Below are 17,500 nucleotides of genomic sequence, written 5' to 3' on the forward strand. Positions count from 1 at the left end.
TAATGCAGTCTTTATTTTTCTGCACAGGGGGCTGGGGATGTGGGGTCTGGGGTAGGTACATGTGTTCACACGGGCACCCATGCCTTGCGGAGAAGGGCTATGCTCGAAATGCCATTTATAGAAAAAAAAAAACTTCAGGGAAAAAGAAACACACAAGGCACACACAACACACACACTTGCACACACACACACACACGTATCCTCCCAGTGTGCGTGCAGCTGGAATTCGATCTAATTCAAGGATTAAGTGCTGGATTATTTTAGCAGCTCCTCGACCACACAGAACGCTGCACAGTAATCTCGTCATGAACAATATAGTCTTTCTCTTTCTCTCTCTCTCTCTCTCTCTCTCTCTCTCTCTCTCTCTCTCTCTCTCTCTCTCTCTCTATCTAGAACATCTCTTGCTGCCAGTCTTCCTCAGTTCAAAGGTCCCTTGCTGTCTGTACACATCTGTACGACATGACCATATATAGCTGTGTGTATACATGTGTAGAACATGACCATCTGTAGATGTGGTGGCTAGTGTCTGTCCAGACCAGTTTAATGACAGTGAATGTATGCACGACCTGAATAGTTTTCTTTCTAGGCAACCACTTTCTATTGTCTTACTCTTTGAACTGACTATCTGCTCTCTCTCTCTCTCTCTCTCTCTCTCTCTCTCTCTCTCTCTCTCTCTCTCCCTCTCCTTTCCTACTTTCATATCTTAAATCTTCCGTCTCTGTATGTGCTGCTGTTGGTTACAGTGGGTGGTGCTAGTGGGTATGGTGAGGGAGACGGTAAGACAGGGATGGAGAGAGAGAGAGAAAGAGAGAATGAAAGAGGTGAGGGGTGGCATGGTACTGATGCGTGGGGGAATAATGGCAGTGAGCGCTGTGGGACGGGATTAGCGCTGGGCCTCGCTAATCCTCGCTGGGAGTGTTCCGCTGGGCGGCTGACAGCTGCGGAGCCAACGCATCTGATTTGCCCCAGATTAGACTGGAGCTGGGCCAAGGGGATCCAATCAGGCCGGCCTGATGCGCTACCACTCTCTCTCTCTCTCTCTCTCTCTCTCTCTGACCATCGCTACATCTCTCTTCTCTCTCTATCTCTCTCTGTTTTACCATCTCTCTCTTCTCTCTATGCATCCCTCCCTCCCTCACTCTCTCTCTCTCTCTTTCTCTCCCTTTCTTTATGTCTGTTTCGCTCTCTCTCTTTCGTTTTTGATCTCTCTCTCACTCCTGCTCTCTCATATCATCCCCCCAGACCAATCACATACAGGCACTTGTGGTAGTTGCAGTTGAGCGCTGGGCGTAGCCTGTCGATTGTCCCGGCTAGCACTCACTCGCCACTCTGCAGGGGAACCAGAACCACCTGTTCTGGGATCTAAACTCAGAGGGTTTGGTCTTTTTTGTGCAACCGTGCATTTGGAGGTAGCCAGCACCGGTCCGGCACAGGGGACCGTTCTCATGCAAGATGGCACCATGTGAGTATACAGGGAGAGAGGCAGCTGAAGCTGAGGTGTTTGGGAAGAGCTGCTGTTCATTTGACAAGATGGCCCAATTTTATAAAAACAAACTCCATAGGCGTTGTATAGAGCTAGAGGTGTACGAAGAACAAGTGGTTTTGCTCTCGAAAGGTTTACTTGGAGGATCAGGTCTTGAGGCGAACTCAGTCGAGCTTGTCACTTTTAATGGTCCATTCGGAACCTTTTGTTTTTAGCAAAAAGGTTTCACCAATGGCATAGCAATGGAATGTGTATTGTTCGTTTTCTCTGGATTATCCCCTTGTATTTGGGAGAAATCTAGTGGATGTAACTCAGACCAGGTCAGTCTTGGGATTGTGATCAAGTATGATTCCAAATTCATAATCCCAGTCAGAGGACTCCCTTTCAGTGACCGTCCAGCCATGTCTCGACCCGGGACAGGTCTTGCTATGTTAACACTATGGCCTGACGTTAAGCAACCCGTGCGCTGTTTGAAATAATGTCACGTCCGTGACTCATCACCCAAAGCTCTCTCTGCTGTTTGTCACAGCTCTCCACCATAACAGACGTTGACAAAGGCCTCCTTAAATCAATGTGAGAATAGCATTCAGCCGCGACATGAGTGATCATCAGCGTTAACGCTAACCCCCGTTGAGCGGATGATGTCCAAACCCGTTAGCGGCCGTTCGCCGTTTCCTCATCCATTGAGCTTACTACTGTACAGATGGGTTTTTGTACCAGGAAATTAGGCTGGATTTACCGGCGTACAGATGCTTTGCAAGTCTGGGGCCGGATCGATGGGCTAGATGCAATAAGTGTGCTGGGGGTGAGAGAGCCAAAGCTGTTAGCGTGATTCAGGGTTATGGGAATAATGGATGCCGAAGATGTCTGGCAAATGTGCTCTTTCTCTCTCTCTCTCTCTCTCTCTATCTCTTTTTTCTCTCTCTCCTTTTCCCTCTTTCTCTTCCTCTCTCTCTTTTCCACCTCTGCTCTCGGCTTTTCATATTTAATGGACTAACCTGGGGGAGCTGCTCAGCTGAGGTGTATGGAAGAGAGAGGGTGAGATGGAGAGAGAGAGAGAGAGAGAGAGAGATAGAGAGAGAGAGAGAGAGAAGAGAGAGAGATAGAGAGAAGAGAAAGGGAGAGATGGAGATAGAGAGAAGAGGTATTTTAGGAAACCTCTGTCATCCGTCTTATAAATGAACCATCACCGGGTTCTATTAGAGTTGAGAGAGACTGAGGGGGAGGGGGGGGAGAAAGGAAGGAAGGAAGGAAGGATATGCCTCGAGCAGAAAAGGATTTGACAGATAGTGCGGCAACCGGAACCAACATGGTCAGCCTGCTCTTCCTGTGTGCCTGGAATCGGTTTGACCAGCACAATTGTTTGCTGTTTGTGTCTGTGACCTGTATACAGTATCGTATGATGGAGAGAGAAAGTGTGTGTGTGTGTGTGTGTGTGTGTGTGTGTGTGTGTGTGTGTGTGTGTGTGTGTGTGTGTGTGTGTGTGTGGTGTGTGTGTGTGGTGTGTGTGTGTGTGTGTGTGTGTGTGTGTGTGTATGCATTGAATGACCTCCCTGCATTTTTGCACTTGTCCGGGTATCTGGCTGTCTGTCTTAATGATCACCATTTTCTTTCACATTCTTAGCTGAAGTACAGACTCACGTTACTCACTCTGTGTGTAGCAGGCTAAGACCAACTAAGGCTTTTGCCAAAAAGATCCAGAGGTGGAACTTCCAGCTTTAGAAAGTCAAAGGCCTTTATGCTTGTTTGCTGTCAGTCACTTGGATTGGATAATTAGCCCTTGCTTTCTTAATCACCCTTGGTAGACGTAACGAATAACTAATGAAATGATTGCATTGCACAATAGGAGTTTTACCAAATGAAAGAGATCTCTCGTTACTTTTGGCTTCACTACAAAGCACCTATGTGTGATAGGTTGCTATTGGACAACCATTACCAAGCATATGTGCGATTAGTAAACACTGGCCGACCATTAAATTAAAAAAAAAAAAAAAAAAAAAAAACATTTTAAAGTTACTGTTTTAGATTTTATGAGTGGTTGATGGTAGTGTCCTGGCAGAGCCACTTCTGACTTTTTCACATGGAATATTTCACCTGAGCTGTAGCTAAACTTCCCTTTCCTCATTATTTATATGTCCTAACTTCTCTTTTGGCTTCTTTCCTCCTCTGTCCTTCTTTCTCTCTCTCCCTATCTCTCTCTCTTCCTCCTTTCAGGTTATGTGGGTATGTAACCTGTGCCGGAAGGAACAGGAGATCCTCATCAAGTCGGGAGAATGGTTTTCTGGGCCAGATGGTCGGCCGGTGAGCGGGGGGTCGGCCGTCTCCGCTGACGGGGTACCGCCAACGTTGCGGGACAAGCGCCTCCAGCGTACACGCTCGCTGGCCCCGCCTTCCAGCGACGCCCAGCAACCGGCCGGCGTCACCGTGGATCGCACCCGGGGAGCCGATACAATGCCCGCCTCGCGCTCGAGAAGCGAACCGCCGCGAGACAAGTAAGAGGCCGGGGGAACTTTCCATCTTGAAAGATCCATTTGGATCTGGACTAGTCCATGTTTCTGAAAAACATTGTTGTACAAAGACCATCACAACCGATAGAGAGAATGTTGAAAATGAATGCACCTCAGTTAGTAAAACAGCTCTTGGGAAGTATAGCCCTAGCCCTGAACCTGAACCTATTGGCCCTGAACCTGTTGGCCCTGAACTTGAATCTGTTGGCCCCAAACCTGAATCTGTTTGCCCTGAACTTGAACCTTTTGGCCCTGTACCTGAATCTGTTGGCTAGCTCCATAGTCATCTAGTATGTGGGACATCAGTGATCTAGTCTTTTATCTAGTCTATGCCTCACTGTCATATCTAGTCTACAAGTCACTGCTTACCAGTTCTCCACGTTCCTCTTCTTCACATCGTGGTGAGAAATGGCGTGGAAAATGTCTCTTTGGCACTGTGATGAGACCACAACATACAATCTGTGGTTTTGAATTGTGGCAGAAGGCAATACAAACATGTTTGTCCATACCTCCCTTAAGCCTGCGCACGACTTGATAAACATACCACTCGCCCTTGCCGTATAGTGTTTGAATCTGCTGCACGACTTTGAGCTCCCCTTTCATAAGTCATTGGTTGAATGTTTCCAAAGCATACAATGCTCTTATCGTTCCCACCCACAGAAGAGCAAATTCTCTGACGTTCTCCAGTTCATTAGAAGATATATGTGTACTGTAGCATGCCTGGCTCCATGAGACCTCTACTAGCTAATGTATTGCATTACTACCTGAAACTAGTGCACTGAAACATTATTTCTAGCACATTTGTTAGCACATTAGCAGATTTGTTTGAACCTAAGGGACTAAATCATGCAAAGATTCACATGGTTCTAGAAGGGCCTGTTTGTCTCATCAGAATGTCAAATAAACACATAGCATACTAAGTAACTCTTAGTTAGTCAACATACTATCTTTTATTTGTTAAGATTTTTCCTTTAAGACAATTGGCTGGTCAATTTTTTCTTCTGTTAGGTAACGAGTCATCTTTATTTTCAGTATTTAGTATTCAGTCAGATTAGAGAACACAAGGCGAACACAATGCGAATGCGAACACATAACTCCAACAAGGGAAGACAATATGGCGGTGAGATACTCTGATGGTGAGATACTTGAGCATTTGATGTAGTGTGTTTCCTCGCGAGACAAGTGGGAGTAGAACACAGACTAGTTTGCCCAGCGAATCCCTGGTGATCTCTGCTCTCCCGCGGAGAGAGAAGGATTTGTTTCATCAGATGCAGAATCTTAGCGTTAGTTTTTGATATTGCGTCATTCGAGAGAGCAGAGAAGGTGGTTATTTCTTCAAACCCAGGAAAAAAAAAATAAACACTTGTCATATTTAAGCAAGTCTGTGAAGACTCAAAATCCGCTTTCACAGAAGCATACTTTCAGAGGCCAGAGCGGAGAATATGGGCTTTAATCCCTTTATTTATTCTATTTTTATTTTATTTTTGTCCTTACATCGCAACGACGCAAAAGTGGGCCAGAAGGTTTGAGTCTTCCTGCGCCTTTGATTTTAATTCCTTTATTTTCCAACCCCCTCTTCCCACTCCGCTGTTTTGAGCAGGCCGTCACAGCCGTCACAGATCTACTTAAATCATACACACGTGCGTCACCTTAACAGACAGATGTTTGACCTTTACTGTTTTGAAGACCGCTCCAGTGGTATGATGTATGATTGGATAAGAGAGGATTTCTCATTCCGATTGTAATTATGATTTCAAATTAAAAGTCTAATCCTTCACAAGGTGAAAACTCCACGCTGACCCCAAACAAAAAAGCAAAAAAAAACAAAAAAAATAATAAACTGGTTTCAATTTAGAAACACTGATTCAGATGTTATTTCTCCCCTTAACAGGAAGCGACCGCTGTCCCTCCATGAGCAGAATGGAAAGGTGATTGGGCGAGGTGAGCGGAGGCGGGAACCAGGAAAGCAGTCCTCCGAGGAGCGTCCTCCAGGGGACAGGCGGCGCCTGGAGAAGGGGTGGAGCCAGGAGGAGGAGCCTGGCGAGGGAGAGAGGGAGGGGCCCAGACAGCCACCGCCCACGTCGTCGGACCCTCGGAGACGCGCCCAGGACGAGGAGGCTGAGCGCCAGAGGCAACGGGAGGAGGAGTTCCAGACGCGTTACCGTAGCGACCCAAACCTGGCGCGCTACCCGGTCAAGCCGCAGAAGGAGGAGCAGGAGATGCGCATGCAAGCCAAGGTGTCCAAGGTGCGGCACGAGCGCCACCACAGTGACATGGCCCTCAACGAGGTGGGCCAGGGCCGCAAGGGGCCCGGGGGCCGCCTGGGGCCCGGGCGGGGCCATGCCGTGGACGAGAGGCAGGCGCTGATGGAGAACCATCGGGCGTACTCGGTGGATAGGACCGCAGGGGGAGGGGGTGGTGGTGGTGGTGGGGGAGGAGGAGGTCACGGGAGCCAGGGCTCCCTGCACAAGCCGGGCCACGGCGGGCCGCCACTGCCACGGACGGGGCCTCCGCCCCCAGAGCTCAGGGACTCGCAGGAATGGGGGCCCAAGGGGGCCCGCCTGGAGCCGGCGGCGCACAAAGGCCGGTGGGAGAAGGGGGAGCAAGGGGCCCCCGGCGATGGGCTCCTGAGGATCGACTCGCTCAGCTCCGACCAATCGGAGTCCCTGCGTCCACCCCCGCCACGCCCGTACAAGGGCAGGCGGGGCGGGGGCAACAAACGGCCGATGTCCATCAGCAGCTCGGAGGAGGAGGGCGGCTCCGAGCCCGAGTACACCAGCTGCGAGGATGTGGAGATGGAGAGCATCAGCGAAAGAGGTATGGAATTACACAATCTTCCTAAAATCACTATCTGTTTCCTACCATTTAGTTTAGATAACCCCCCATGCAGAGTGCACTAAACGGTATATAATCAACGCGCATGTTTCTTCCAAAAGCCTAAAAACTACAACCATTTACACATTAGTAAATTAGTTAAATAGATGCGATGACAGATTCGTTTCACTGCAAACTAAATATCATGGCAGTGATAAAGCCTGATTTAAATGTTTGCAGATTCATTTAATTTAGCGTAATCACTAAAGCTGTGCTAACTATCTAACTATGCGCTACAAGAGTGTAGAGAAAGAATATCTCCACTGCGGCCAATAGAGAGGATAGTGGCTTAGATAGATAGGATAGTGGTCTTAGATAGATAGGATAGTGGTCTTAGGTAGAGAGTATAGCGGTCTTAGATAGAGAGTAAAGCAGTCTTAGATAGAGAGTATAGTGGTCTGTTATAGAGGATTGAACTGCAAGGATGCATAGACCACATCACACATCAACAAACCAAGAAACATGCAGTTCAGACACTGTCCTATTTTGTTGTTGTCTTTTGTTCTCTGGTTAGTATTTTCTCTGTCTGACTCCTGCGAAAATAACAGCTGACCCTTAATCAGATCTGTTTCAAACTCAGCTACCATCTTGGCAAGGGTCCAGAGTACAGCATGTTCCATGTTCCCAGTTCTTCTATTTTTTTGGGACCCTATTTTCCTGTTCATGACAGTGAACAGTTATGATCTAGCTAGTGTTGTTTGGAATAAGACGATGCAGTGAAGCATCGTTAAACCAGGGAGAAAATCATACGTAACCTAGAGATCCCCTGGCCAGGAAGATAAAACAACAATCTGGTTAAAAGGTGTATGGTCAAATGTGTAACTTGTATAGTGTGTGAATGAAGCACTGAACAATTACAGGCCCTTAACGTATGATCAGCTATATTGAGTTTTCTGTCTTTAAGTTAAAGAATGCATTATATTTTGCTCTAGAATTAGCGAGCTAACAAGCAACAGCCAAAAGACTTGCTTTGCAAAGCTGCATAGTTTTTGTGGAGTAATCTATTTTGGTAACATATCTGGCAGCATAAAAGCCAGGCTTTCCAAACCACCTTACCGCCCAAAACCGCAAAGTGAGTTTTCTGGGTGGGTAGTGGGAGAAACAGGTGTGTTAAATCTCTGCGTCACATGACTATTTATGATCAGATTAATTTCAGGAACAGGCTTGCGAGATGTTTTTGAGTAAAATAATATGATGCTTTTGAAAATTATGAGATGCTAAATGAATACATTTTAAAACGTGTACAAGAAAAAGAGTCAATGCCAAATGCATTGCCTCTGAAGATCTGTGTGTTTCATCGTTCCATTGCTCTCTTGACATGCTCTCCTCTTTTCATTTGGGGAAGCTGGTGCTCTGGATGCTGTTCTAGGGCAGTAGGAATTAGGTCATCGGTTAACGTAATGCTCTGGCAACAACCTCCCAACAACTCATCTGTTCCCGACTGACCAGGCAGTTGTTGCCCTTTTTTCACAGGACTTTTTTGTAACCTAAAAAAGGGTATATCCGATTCTATGCCCACACCCCCCCCCTCCAAAAAAATCTGAGCTGGTGGAGTTGGGGTTACCATAACAACATTCCACAATGCCTCCATCTCTCAGTATTCGCAGCTCACTCCTGACTGTGAGTCTGCCTCTCTTCCCCATAGTGCTGGTTGTGTTTTAAACCCAGATTAGAGTGCTATAGAGTGCTGCCAGCCACAGGGTGCCAACGTGAGGGGCAATTGGGCAATAGAGTGCTGTCAGCCACAGGGTGCCAACGTGAGGGGCGATTGGCCATCTTAACTCTCTCACTGTCCAACAGTGAACAGAAGCCAATCTACTGACCTTCCTCCCTCCCTCTCTTCTTGCCTTTGTTTTCTTTGATTTCTTTGCTTTTCTCCTGATAGTAGTTTTTCCAATTTCACAGATTAATGGAGACTCAGTCAGGCAATGATTGATCAGTCAGGAACACGTTTTATTCTTACAGAGAGGAAGAAGAGGAAGGTTTCCCATAGAGGTTGCACCTGTGTCTCTAACTAGACATGGAAACAGATTAAGTTTAAATATACTGCCAGGCTGACAGGAGGGGCTGTCAATCATTAGTTCCAACCCAACGTGAATGTGTATGAAACGACTTCTGTGATACAGAAACGGCCACCATGTCTGTTCACAGAGAAGGCAGAAGGTAACAGACTAACGCTGTGTCGCTCTGACCTGGCAGGTCTGTAACTTTAGTAAAACAAATGAAACTCCCCCTATCAGCTTGAAAGCAAAGCTCAGCATAGAGGACACATACCTGCTGTTTGAGCTTAATTCTAATTATAGAACTATTAGAATTAGAATTATAGACACACATGAATAGAAGATATATGAAAATAATGATAGAAGAAAAGAGAAACAATTATTCAAATTCAAAACCCTTTTTCTCTTCTCTTTTTTCCTTTTTACTTCTATTACCTCCTCCCCTTCGTTCTCTTTGATTCGAAACCTCTCTTCGGTTCTTCTTGAGATTGTCACGGCACTGTGACACAAACCCTGATGTGGATTGATGACGCTAAAGCGTCATGGCCTTGATCAGGCTTTCTGATGATGGTTTCTCTCAGCCCACACCTCTCAGCTCAAAGCCCTGTCTCTTCACAGCAGCACGCCATAAGTTATATGTGGGGTTCCACACTTTTTACATGTCATGTGCTGTGAGGCGGCCCAAGCTTTACGGATGCAATCAGGTCGGTCAAATGAGGCCGTAACATTTTTAACGTGCCATTGTATAACATTTAGTTGGAGCTTTGGCAGTTTTAAACACCAATGCATTGCTCCCAGTGTTGTGTGGGGAGGCTGTTTGTCCCCCACCCCATAAAAATGTTGAACATGTGGGGGGGGGTCTGCTATCTGTGTGAGGGTGAGGTGTGTTGGATGGTTACAGTGACTGTGAGAGCTGATGGAGTCGGGGAGGGGGGGGGGGGCTGTTGTCTGTGTGAGGGTGAGGTGTGTTGGATGGTTACAGTGACTGTGAACGCTGATGGAGTCGGAGGGGGGGGGGGGGTCGGGGGGGGGGCTGTTGTCTGTGTGAGTGTGAGGTGTGCTGGTTGGTTACAGTGACTGTGAGCGCTAATGGGGTTGGGGGGGGGGGGGGCTGTTGTCTGTGCGAGGGTGAGGTGTGCTGGTTGGTTACAGTGACTGTGAGCGCTGATGGGGTTGGGGGGGGGGGGCTGTTGTCTGTGTGAGTGTGAGGTGTGCTGGTTAGTTACAGTGACTGTGAACGCTAATGGCAGAGGTTCATTGAGGCTGACAGGAGAGGCAATGAGCCGTGGGATTTAATGAATCAGTCATCATAGGGGGTTTTGACAGCAACGCCCAAGTGAAGGGAGGGGTGCCGCTCGGAGAGGAAGTAATCCTGGCTCGTGCCAGATCCTTCCCAGGCTCGGCTGCCATCGGAAACGTGAAAGCGCCTCCAAGCCTCCGTCCGACCATAATAGTGTTGTTTCACAATATTGGTGGACACTGTCATCATGAGTGTCATCATCACTGTCATCATGGGTTTAGTGGGGTAGATTTAGAGGTCACTTTAGGTCACATGTGTTTGTTGGAGGTCACTTCATGGAAACTATGTATCAGGGCAGAGCTGCTGTATCTGTACTGTGTAGAGGGTCAGCTTGGGGTCAGCTGTACTGTAGAGAGTGTGTTGGGGTCAGCTGTACTGTGTAGAGAGTGTGTTGGGGTCAGCTGTACTGTAGAGAGTGTGTTGGGGTCAGCTGTACTGTAGAGAGTGTGTTGGGGTCAGCTGTACTGTGTAGAGAGTATGTTGGGGTCAGCTGTACTGTAGAGAGTGTGTTGGGGTCAGCTGTACTGTAGAGAGTGTGTTGGGGTCAGCTGTACTGTGTAGAGAGTGTGTTGGGGTCAGCTGTACTGTGTAGAGAGTGTGTTGGGGTCAGCTGTACTGTGTAGAGAGTGTGTTGGGGTCAGCTGTACTGTAGAGAGTGTGTTGGGGTCAGCTGTACTGTGTAGAGAGTGTGTTGGGGTCAGCTGTACTGTGTAGAGAGTGTGTTGGGGTCAGCTGTACTGTGTAGAGAGTGTGTTAGGGGCAGCTGTACTGTGTAGAGAGTGTGTTGGGGTCAGCTGTACTGTGTAGAGAGTGTGTTGGGGTCAGCTGTACTGTGTAGAGAGTGTGTTGGGGTCAGCTGTACTGTGTAGAGAGTGTGTTAGGGGCAGCTGTACTGTGTAGAGTGTGTGTTGGGGTCAGCTGTACTGTGTAGAGAGTGTGTTGGGGTCAGCTGTACTGTGTAGAGAGTGTGTTGGGGTCAGCTGTACTGTAGAGAGTGTGTTGGGGTCAGCTGTACTGTAGAGAGTGTGTTGGGGTCAGCTGTACTGTGTAGAGAGTGTGTTGGGGTCAGCTGTACTGTAGAGAGTGTGTTGGGGTCAGCTGTACTGTGTAGAGAGTGTGTTGGGGTCAGCTGTACTGTAGAGAGTGTGTTGGGGTCAGCTGTACTGTGTAGAGAGTGTGTTGGGGTCAGCTGTACTGTAGAGAGTGTGTTGGGGTCAGCTGTACTGTGTAGAGAGTGTGTTGGGGTCAGCTGTGCTGTAGAGAGTGTGTTGGGGTCAGCTGTACTGTAGAGAGTGTGTTGGGGTCAGCTGTACTGTGGAGAGAGTGTGTTGGGGTCAGCTGTACTGTGTAGAGAGTGTGTTGGGGTCAGCTGTACTGTGTAGAGAGTGTGTTGGGGTTGAATCTTCATATCAAACTGTCATTAAGCATTACAGCGGTATGTTCACGGTTTGACTTTGCCTGTCTAGAAGGAGAATACTAATCAACTCTTTCTCTCTCTCTCTCTATCTCTCTCTCTCTCTCTCTCTCTCTCTCTCTCTCTCTCTTTCTCTTTCATTCTTTTTTCATCCACCGTTTCCAGGCGACTGGGACTGCCACCCAATGGACCCAGCTGTATGGCATGTAAGTGTTTGCAGTGTGCCGCCTCTGTTGTCATCAAGTCCAATTTAGCCCGTGTGAACTGCTGGCACCCCCATTCTTCTTCTGTGGTGCCAGCGGGAAGACATTTGTAGTGCTGCTCCCCCTGCAGGCAATTTAATGCACTACACCCCTGGTTAGACCAAGTCATTGTGGACAGGGACCAGGTTAAGAGCAGCACTATTAGTCTGGGCTACTTGCACATTTAATTTGGACTTCCATGTCAGTGAAGGTATAGAAGTGTCTCATTATGTGTGTAAAAGTACTCATTAATGCATTTCATTTGTTGTGATGACTGCTAAAGTGGAGTGTGTGTGTGGGAGAGAGAGAGAGAGTGAGAGAGAGTGTATGTGAGAGAGAGTGGGAAAGCATTAAGAGATGTAATATGTATTTTTCTTCAATTCAAATATCAATATAATTCATGTTTTTGAGAAGAAACAGCAAGCATTATGTTTTACATCTGGGCTTTCTATTTGTTGTTATTGTTAGGTAGCAGTTAGTTGGTATATATGCCGAGCCAGAACATTGAAATAGAGTAGGTCAAAAAGAGAAATGAGATTAATAGAAAATGAATATTGAAGAAAGACAGAACTCTGTCCTCCCCTTCAGAGACAGTAGAGTGAAAACAGGATGACAGTTGGGTTTTCATCCTACTCATTCTCATGAAGAGTCGTGTAAAGAAAATGCAAATGTGTGCGTTTCAATCTGCTGTGTTATGGGAATTAAAATGGACTCTCGCCTAATCAAGGGACGAGTTGTCAACAGCTGTGGGATCAAAATATAAGGTTGTGAGGGCAGCTTGCAACAAATTGCAACAAATGCGAATTCATGTGAATAATCCCATTTCCATCAACCGCAGTCACATTATACCTTATGTGAATCGAGAGTTAATCCACCCCCTCTAGCAAATCGATTTCTTTTTTCAGATTTTAAGCAAATTTCAAGCATTTCCAGGATTCTCTGGATTTCTTGTTTGAATGGTCAAAATTTGCATTGAAAAGTTGGATGGAAACCCATCTACTGAGAGTGCGAGAGCGAGTGTGAGTGAAAGTGTGAGTCTTGCTCCCTGTTGGCAGTGTACTAAAGGGATTAAAATCGCTGCTCTCCCCTCCTCTCCCTTTCCCTGCTCTGGCCAGCATCCGGTTACCTGGCAGCCGTCCAAAGAGGGAGATCATTTAATCGGCCGCATCACCCTGAGCAAGCGCTCGGCCATGCCCAGAGAAGCTGGCTCCCTCCTGGGGCTTAAGGTGAGTCTAATAGGGGCTGAAGGCATGCACTCTACCGCCAATTATCACCCCCCTACCCACCCACACACCCCTATATACACACACACACACACACACACACACGAACACACACACACACACACACACACACACACACACACACACACACACACACTCAAACACACACTCACACACATATACAGAACAAAATGATACCCCCCGACCCTCCCGTTGCCCGGAAGTCCTGCCCTTGCCTGTCTTGATCTCCAGTGTGTTAGTAAATACCAGCCTGCTATATCAATACTTTGTGCTGAGTCTTGCTATTTTGTCAGACATGCTATATGATGTTATAGTTCAATGGTTTTCAATGTGTATCAAAGGATTGATATGAACTAAAATACTGACATTTACAAATATATTGTGTTTACATACATATGAACGCGCGCACGCATGCACGCACGTACACACACACACACACACATAGTACATACATACATACATGCATACACACACACACACACACACATACATACATACACACACATGCATACATACACACACACACACACACACACAGTACATGTGTATGCACACAAACATTGATACATACAAATGTACATGTTTCTTTACATCCATACACATTTAAATGTCTTTAATATTTTAAATGGTCTTCAGAGTTAGAGAGCCTCTTGTACCAGTAGGCTGCTATCAGACGCGGGCCGTGCTCTGTGTCCTCACAGGTGGTCGGTGGGAAGATGACAGAGACAGGGCGGCTAGGAGCCTTCATCACCAAAGTCAAGAAAGGAAGCCTGGCTGACATCGTAGGACACTTACGTGCAGGTGTGCATCATGGGAAATGTATGCATGTGTTCCTAAGAGGGTTATGTTTGGCGATCCTCCAGAGTTCGTCACCTCCTTTCATTGTGTAACATTGCGCTGCCTTTTAACAGAAGAGGATATACATCATGCAATGCATCATGCATTGACCATAGAAATTCCACATTCAGACCCTTTAAGAGACTATCTAGGACCATTGGGCCTCTCACCGAGTCAATACGCTGTAGCCTGAAGTACTCTACTTAGCTGCTTTTTTTGTTCTTACATAATGACGGCCTTAAGTGCTGTCCATAAGTGCATATTATATACACGTATAGGTCATATAAACAGCACATAAACTGCATAGATAACAGAGCCTTTGTGTAATGTGATGTAATTTCATATGATGATGTCATATGATGATGTCATCTGTTTCATTTTCATTTACAGGCGACGAGGTGCTGCAGTGGAATGGAAAGGCGTTGCCCGGAGCAACCAAGAAAGAAGTGTACAACATTATCTTAGAGTCTAAAAACGCACCTCAAGTTGAAATAGTTGTTTCAAGGCCCATTGGGTAAGTACATAATACATAATGGTGTGTTGTGGTCTATCTTTATTTATTTATTTATTTACATACTTATTTATGTATTTACATACTTATTAATTTATTTTAAGAGCACCTAAAGGCAAGTTAGGTCCATTTTCAGTTGGCCAGCCCCTTATTGCAGTCTCAGCATCAGTAGCTAATTCTGTGTGGCAATGGAGAGTTACAGGATATTCATGGCCTCTTGCTATTTATCTCCTTGCCTCGTGTCAAAGATGTATCCATCGAATCCTTCCCAATAACTGCTTGAGAAAGGTGCATAGAGTCTACCAGTAAGTAAACACCCCATAATGCTACCGTGACCTTCCACCTCTCTACTCCCTGGTGACCCTGCAGTCCTCTTGTGCTGAACACTGAGCCTAAGCTTTATGCAGGCCACCTCTTGTCCCATTCTCTTCCCCTCTGTGAAGCTGACTGCTAACCCAAACTGTACAATGGGGAAGTGTGTAAGGGTTTTTATCTGTTGTGCGTGTGTGTGTTTTTTTTGTGCGGTTGTGTAGCTGTGTATCGGGGGTAGTGGTGGGTGCTTGATAGAACTTCGTGTTGGTGCACTGATGGAGAAAGCTTGTGGATACGCTGCGGTGCAGGCTGAGGGCCATCTTTACTTCTAGGTTTCTAGTGTTCTCAGAATGCTGTGACACTGTCAGTGTGTGATACGTGAGACGCTTTTTCTTCTCGTTTGTAGAGATACACCCAGGATCCCAGAATCAACACACCCACCTTTGGACTCAAGTGAGTGCTAATATCCACTTTGTTTGGCATGATGAGTTTTCACTTTCACTTTTTATACTGTTCTTGTTACCCTTAACATGACGTCCAACATGTCCACAGCGGGCTCAAGTTCCTTTGAGTCTCAGAAGATGGAGAGGCCCTCGATATCCGTCATGTCCCCAACTAGTCCAGGGATTCTGAGAGACTTGGTCGTTCCTGGGCAACTCTCAGTGAGTACTGCTCGAGTGTAAACTCAACTCTCAATGCGTACTGCTCAGGTGTATACTCAACTCTCAGTGCATACTGCTTGAGTGTATACTCAACTCTCAGTGAGTACTGCTCGAGTGTATACTCAACACTCAGTACATATTGCTTGAGTGTATACTCAACTCTCAGTGAGTACTGAGTGTATACTCAACTCTCAGTACATATTGCTCAAGTGTAAACTCAACTCTCAGTGAGTATTACTCGAGTGTATACTCAACTCTCAGTGCGTACTGCTTGATACTCAACTCTCAGTGCATACTGCTCGAGTGTGTACTTAACTCTCAGTACATATTGCTCGAGTGTATACTCAACTCCAGTGAGTACTGCTCGAGTGGAAACTCAACTCTCAGTGCATATTGCTTGAGTGTAAACTCAACTCTCAGTGACTACAACTCAAGACTAGAGCTTGCCGCGAGAGCAGGCAGACGAGTACAAAACAGCATTATCACCAAAGGAAAATATTCCACATCTTAACAACAGCCCATAGTGAAAGTTTGTTTGATATGAAAATGCATCACATTGATAATCCAACAAACAATCTGTTCAGGTTGAAAATGGAAATGAAAGTCAATTAAGTAAAAACTTTAACATTATATATGCAAGTGCCATCACCCAAGTGCTTTTCTAGAGGTTGGTGTAGTTTAGACTTTGTATACTGTATATATGACCTTTCTATTGTTCTTGTTACCCTTAACACACCAGGCCCTAAGCATCATCATTCTGTATCATGTTTATGTAGGTGTCATATTTATCTCTTCTCCTATTCCGTGTTTCTGTTTGTGAAGGTGAAACTGTGGTACGATAAAGTCGGCCACCAACTGATAGTCAACGTCCTACAAGCCATAGACCTGCCGCCTCGACCCGACGGCCGACCCAGGAACCCTTATGTCAAAATGTACTTCCTGCCCGACCGCAGGTAGGTGGAGCTCCTCTCAGGGAAATGAAAGTCTCGGTCCTCGATTCCAATCCCATTAGTCGGGGAGCCAAAGTCTCAACAGCTCAATAAAATGGGTTGAACCTGACATGGCCTGCCATACTTTTTATTTGTGTTTTTTCTGTTAAGTTAGACCCTAAGAAACAATAATTGGAGGGTCTGCTCTGCCGGAAATATTGCGAAAAAAAATTGTTGACATTTTAGTGTATGCACCCTATACTTTTTATCTGAAAAATGTGAAAAAAATATTTTTTTCCTCAAATCCTCAGTGAGTTGGTTAGGCTGTCATGTCAGGTTCAACCCATTTTTGTGACTTTGGCTCCCTGACTACATACACTTTTTTTGTCAAATTCCGTGTACCTGTCCTTTCAGTGTGATTGCGCTTAAAAAATCTCCAGTGTTCAGTCCTGGCTCTGTAAACGTGATGCAAACAGAGGCTTGTACCCACCCATAAACTATCCCAGCCAATCAACATGGTGCTTCTGGAGCACGGGAGGGAGGGGTGTATTTTGATTACCTGTTGACTTCAAATATTAACAACCTTTCACGAACCCGAACCGAATGCACGTTAAGCGCTAATTAGCTGGGCCTAACCAGGTCACTAGCCTGAAGCTAATAGTCTTAGAATTGGATTGATAACAGAATTATGTTTCGTGAGCACTCTTCGTGTTTTGTTCTCTCACCAACTCCAACCACTCCATGTCCAGTGACAAGAGTAAACGGCGGACGAAGACGGTGAAGAAGTGCGTGGAGCCCAAGTGGAACCAGACCTTCCTGTACCCTCACGTTCACCGGCGCGACTTCAGGGAGCGCATGCTGGAGATCACCGTCTGGGACCAACCCCGCGTGCAGGAGGAGGAGAGCGACTTCCTGGGAGAGGTCTGTGTGTGTGTGTGTGTGTGTGTGTGTGTGTGTGTGTGTGTGTGTGTGTGTGTGTGTGTGTGTGTGTGTGTCTGTGGGTGTGGGTGTGTGTGTGAGCAAGTGAGAGAGAGAGTGTATTGGTGTGAATATATGAATGAGCTAGTTAAGGAGGGGGCACAGACACACTTCGTTTATTCTGTGTGTGTGAGCAGTCCTTGGCATCTAAGTCTCTAACTCATTTTTATTGTTTCTATCTTATCCTATCCCTCCCTTCTCTCTCTC

General features: G+C 46.4%; 1 protein-coding gene across 1 annotated transcript in view; it reads left to right on the top strand.

Moving 5' to 3' along the window:
• The window catches only part of rims1b (regulating synaptic membrane exocytosis 1b), a gene marked incomplete at both ends in the record, with an annotated part of 73,603 nt that overhangs the window by 32,860 nt on the left and 23,243 nt on the right, over positions 1-17,500 (top strand). The window contains 11 exons of the mRNA XM_080843439.1: positions 3,698-3,975; positions 5,882-6,807; positions 11,744-11,784; positions 12,936-13,046; positions 13,766-13,865; positions 14,292-14,415; positions 14,661-14,717; positions 15,131-15,177; positions 15,277-15,386; positions 16,209-16,339; positions 17,065-17,236. Coding sequence (XP_080699565.1) covers positions 3,698-3,975; positions 5,882-6,807; positions 11,744-11,784; positions 12,936-13,046; positions 13,766-13,865; positions 14,292-14,415; positions 14,661-14,717; positions 15,131-15,177; positions 15,277-15,386; positions 16,209-16,339; positions 17,065-17,236 — 2,097 coding nt within the window. The remainder of the gene's footprint in view (positions 1-3,697; positions 3,976-5,881; positions 6,808-11,743; positions 11,785-12,935; positions 13,047-13,765; positions 13,866-14,291; positions 14,416-14,660; positions 14,718-15,130; positions 15,178-15,276; positions 15,387-16,208; positions 16,340-17,064; positions 17,237-17,500) is intronic.

This window comes from Sprattus sprattus, assembly GCF_963457725.1.
Source record: "Sprattus sprattus genome assembly, chromosome: 1".
NCBI lineage: Eukaryota > Metazoa > Chordata > Actinopteri > Clupeiformes > Clupeidae > Sprattus > Sprattus sprattus.